The sequence below is a fragment of the Sphaeroforma arctica genome (genome assembly GCF_001186125.1).
Source record: "Sphaeroforma arctica JP610 unplaced genomic scaffold supercont1.10237, whole genome shotgun sequence".
Classification (NCBI taxonomy): domain Eukaryota; class Ichthyosporea; order Ichthyophonida; genus Sphaeroforma; species Sphaeroforma arctica.
In genome coordinates this window covers 1-968 of record NW_014030321.1, presented here as the reverse complement: position 1 = coordinate 968, position 968 = coordinate 1, and the positions used below count along the sequence as shown (strand labels likewise).

General features: G+C 40.8%; 1 protein-coding gene across 1 annotated transcript; it reads right to left on the bottom strand.

Annotated features, from left to right (window-relative positions):
- Positions 1-306: 306 nt before the first annotated feature.
- SARC_17280 (hypothetical protein) lies at positions 307-567 on the bottom strand (the record flags this gene model as incomplete). The annotated part of the gene is made up of 1 exon (XM_014288626.1): positions 307-567. A coding segment is annotated over one exon (261 nt), but the record flags the coding sequence as incomplete, so codon positions are not given.
- Between the last annotated feature and the right edge of the window lie 401 nt (positions 568-968).

Below are 968 nucleotides of genomic sequence, written 5' to 3'. Positions count from 1 at the left end.
CGTCTAACCATAAATGTGTTCTCATGCCTTCACATAAAAAAATATAGAATATACACACTGAATAGATGCAAACTTATCCAGCCAGACTCCAGTGCCTAGAAAGTCGGACTCAGTAAACTCAGGTGTAGCCGGAACAAATTCCACATAACAAAAAACATCGAGTTAAACTAGTCAACTACACCTTAATTTCTAGACAATAACAACAGGCTGCCAAAGTGGTTTTCACAGCCGATATGTGTTTGTGCATAGGTATACAATCAAACATCATATACATAGATGGAGGGCATAGAACAAGTGTCACCTCACCTGCAATTCCTGAATTTGTTGGCTGATAGCTTTAAGCCTGGCCTTGATGGACTTTCGTTCCTGCTCGATGTTTGCCTGTACATTATCAGGTGTTGCTGATCCATCCTTTCCAGTTGTGTCAATAATACCACTTGTGCTGCCCTTGTTGGCATTCGTGTTATTTTTTGGTCTTGGTGTCTTTTGCGCAGATTGAGACGATTTGAACATTGTTTCCGATACATCCTCGTCCCCGCTCGAGGTCAGATCCACGGTTCGCGACATAGTATCTCTGCTGTATATTCTATTTCGCAGATACGAAAGGGCTACATGTCAGGTTCCATACTAGTCTCAAATACTGCCGTATGTTCATAAGTGTATCCTAGTGCGGAACGTAGCAATTCATATGTATACATTACTGCCCACTTATCATTCACACGCTTTAAGCGTATAAAATTAAGCTCGAATAGCGTTGTTAGCGCACTGGGGAATACCAGAAACATAAAACTTTTCCATAGGAAATGCGCATGTTGCATAAACACGACACAGGTCGTATTGAGGCAAAACACATTCACACACACACACCCACACACACATATATATACATTTATACATACATACATACATACATACATACACACACATACACGTGTACATACAAAACACACACACACACACACACACAC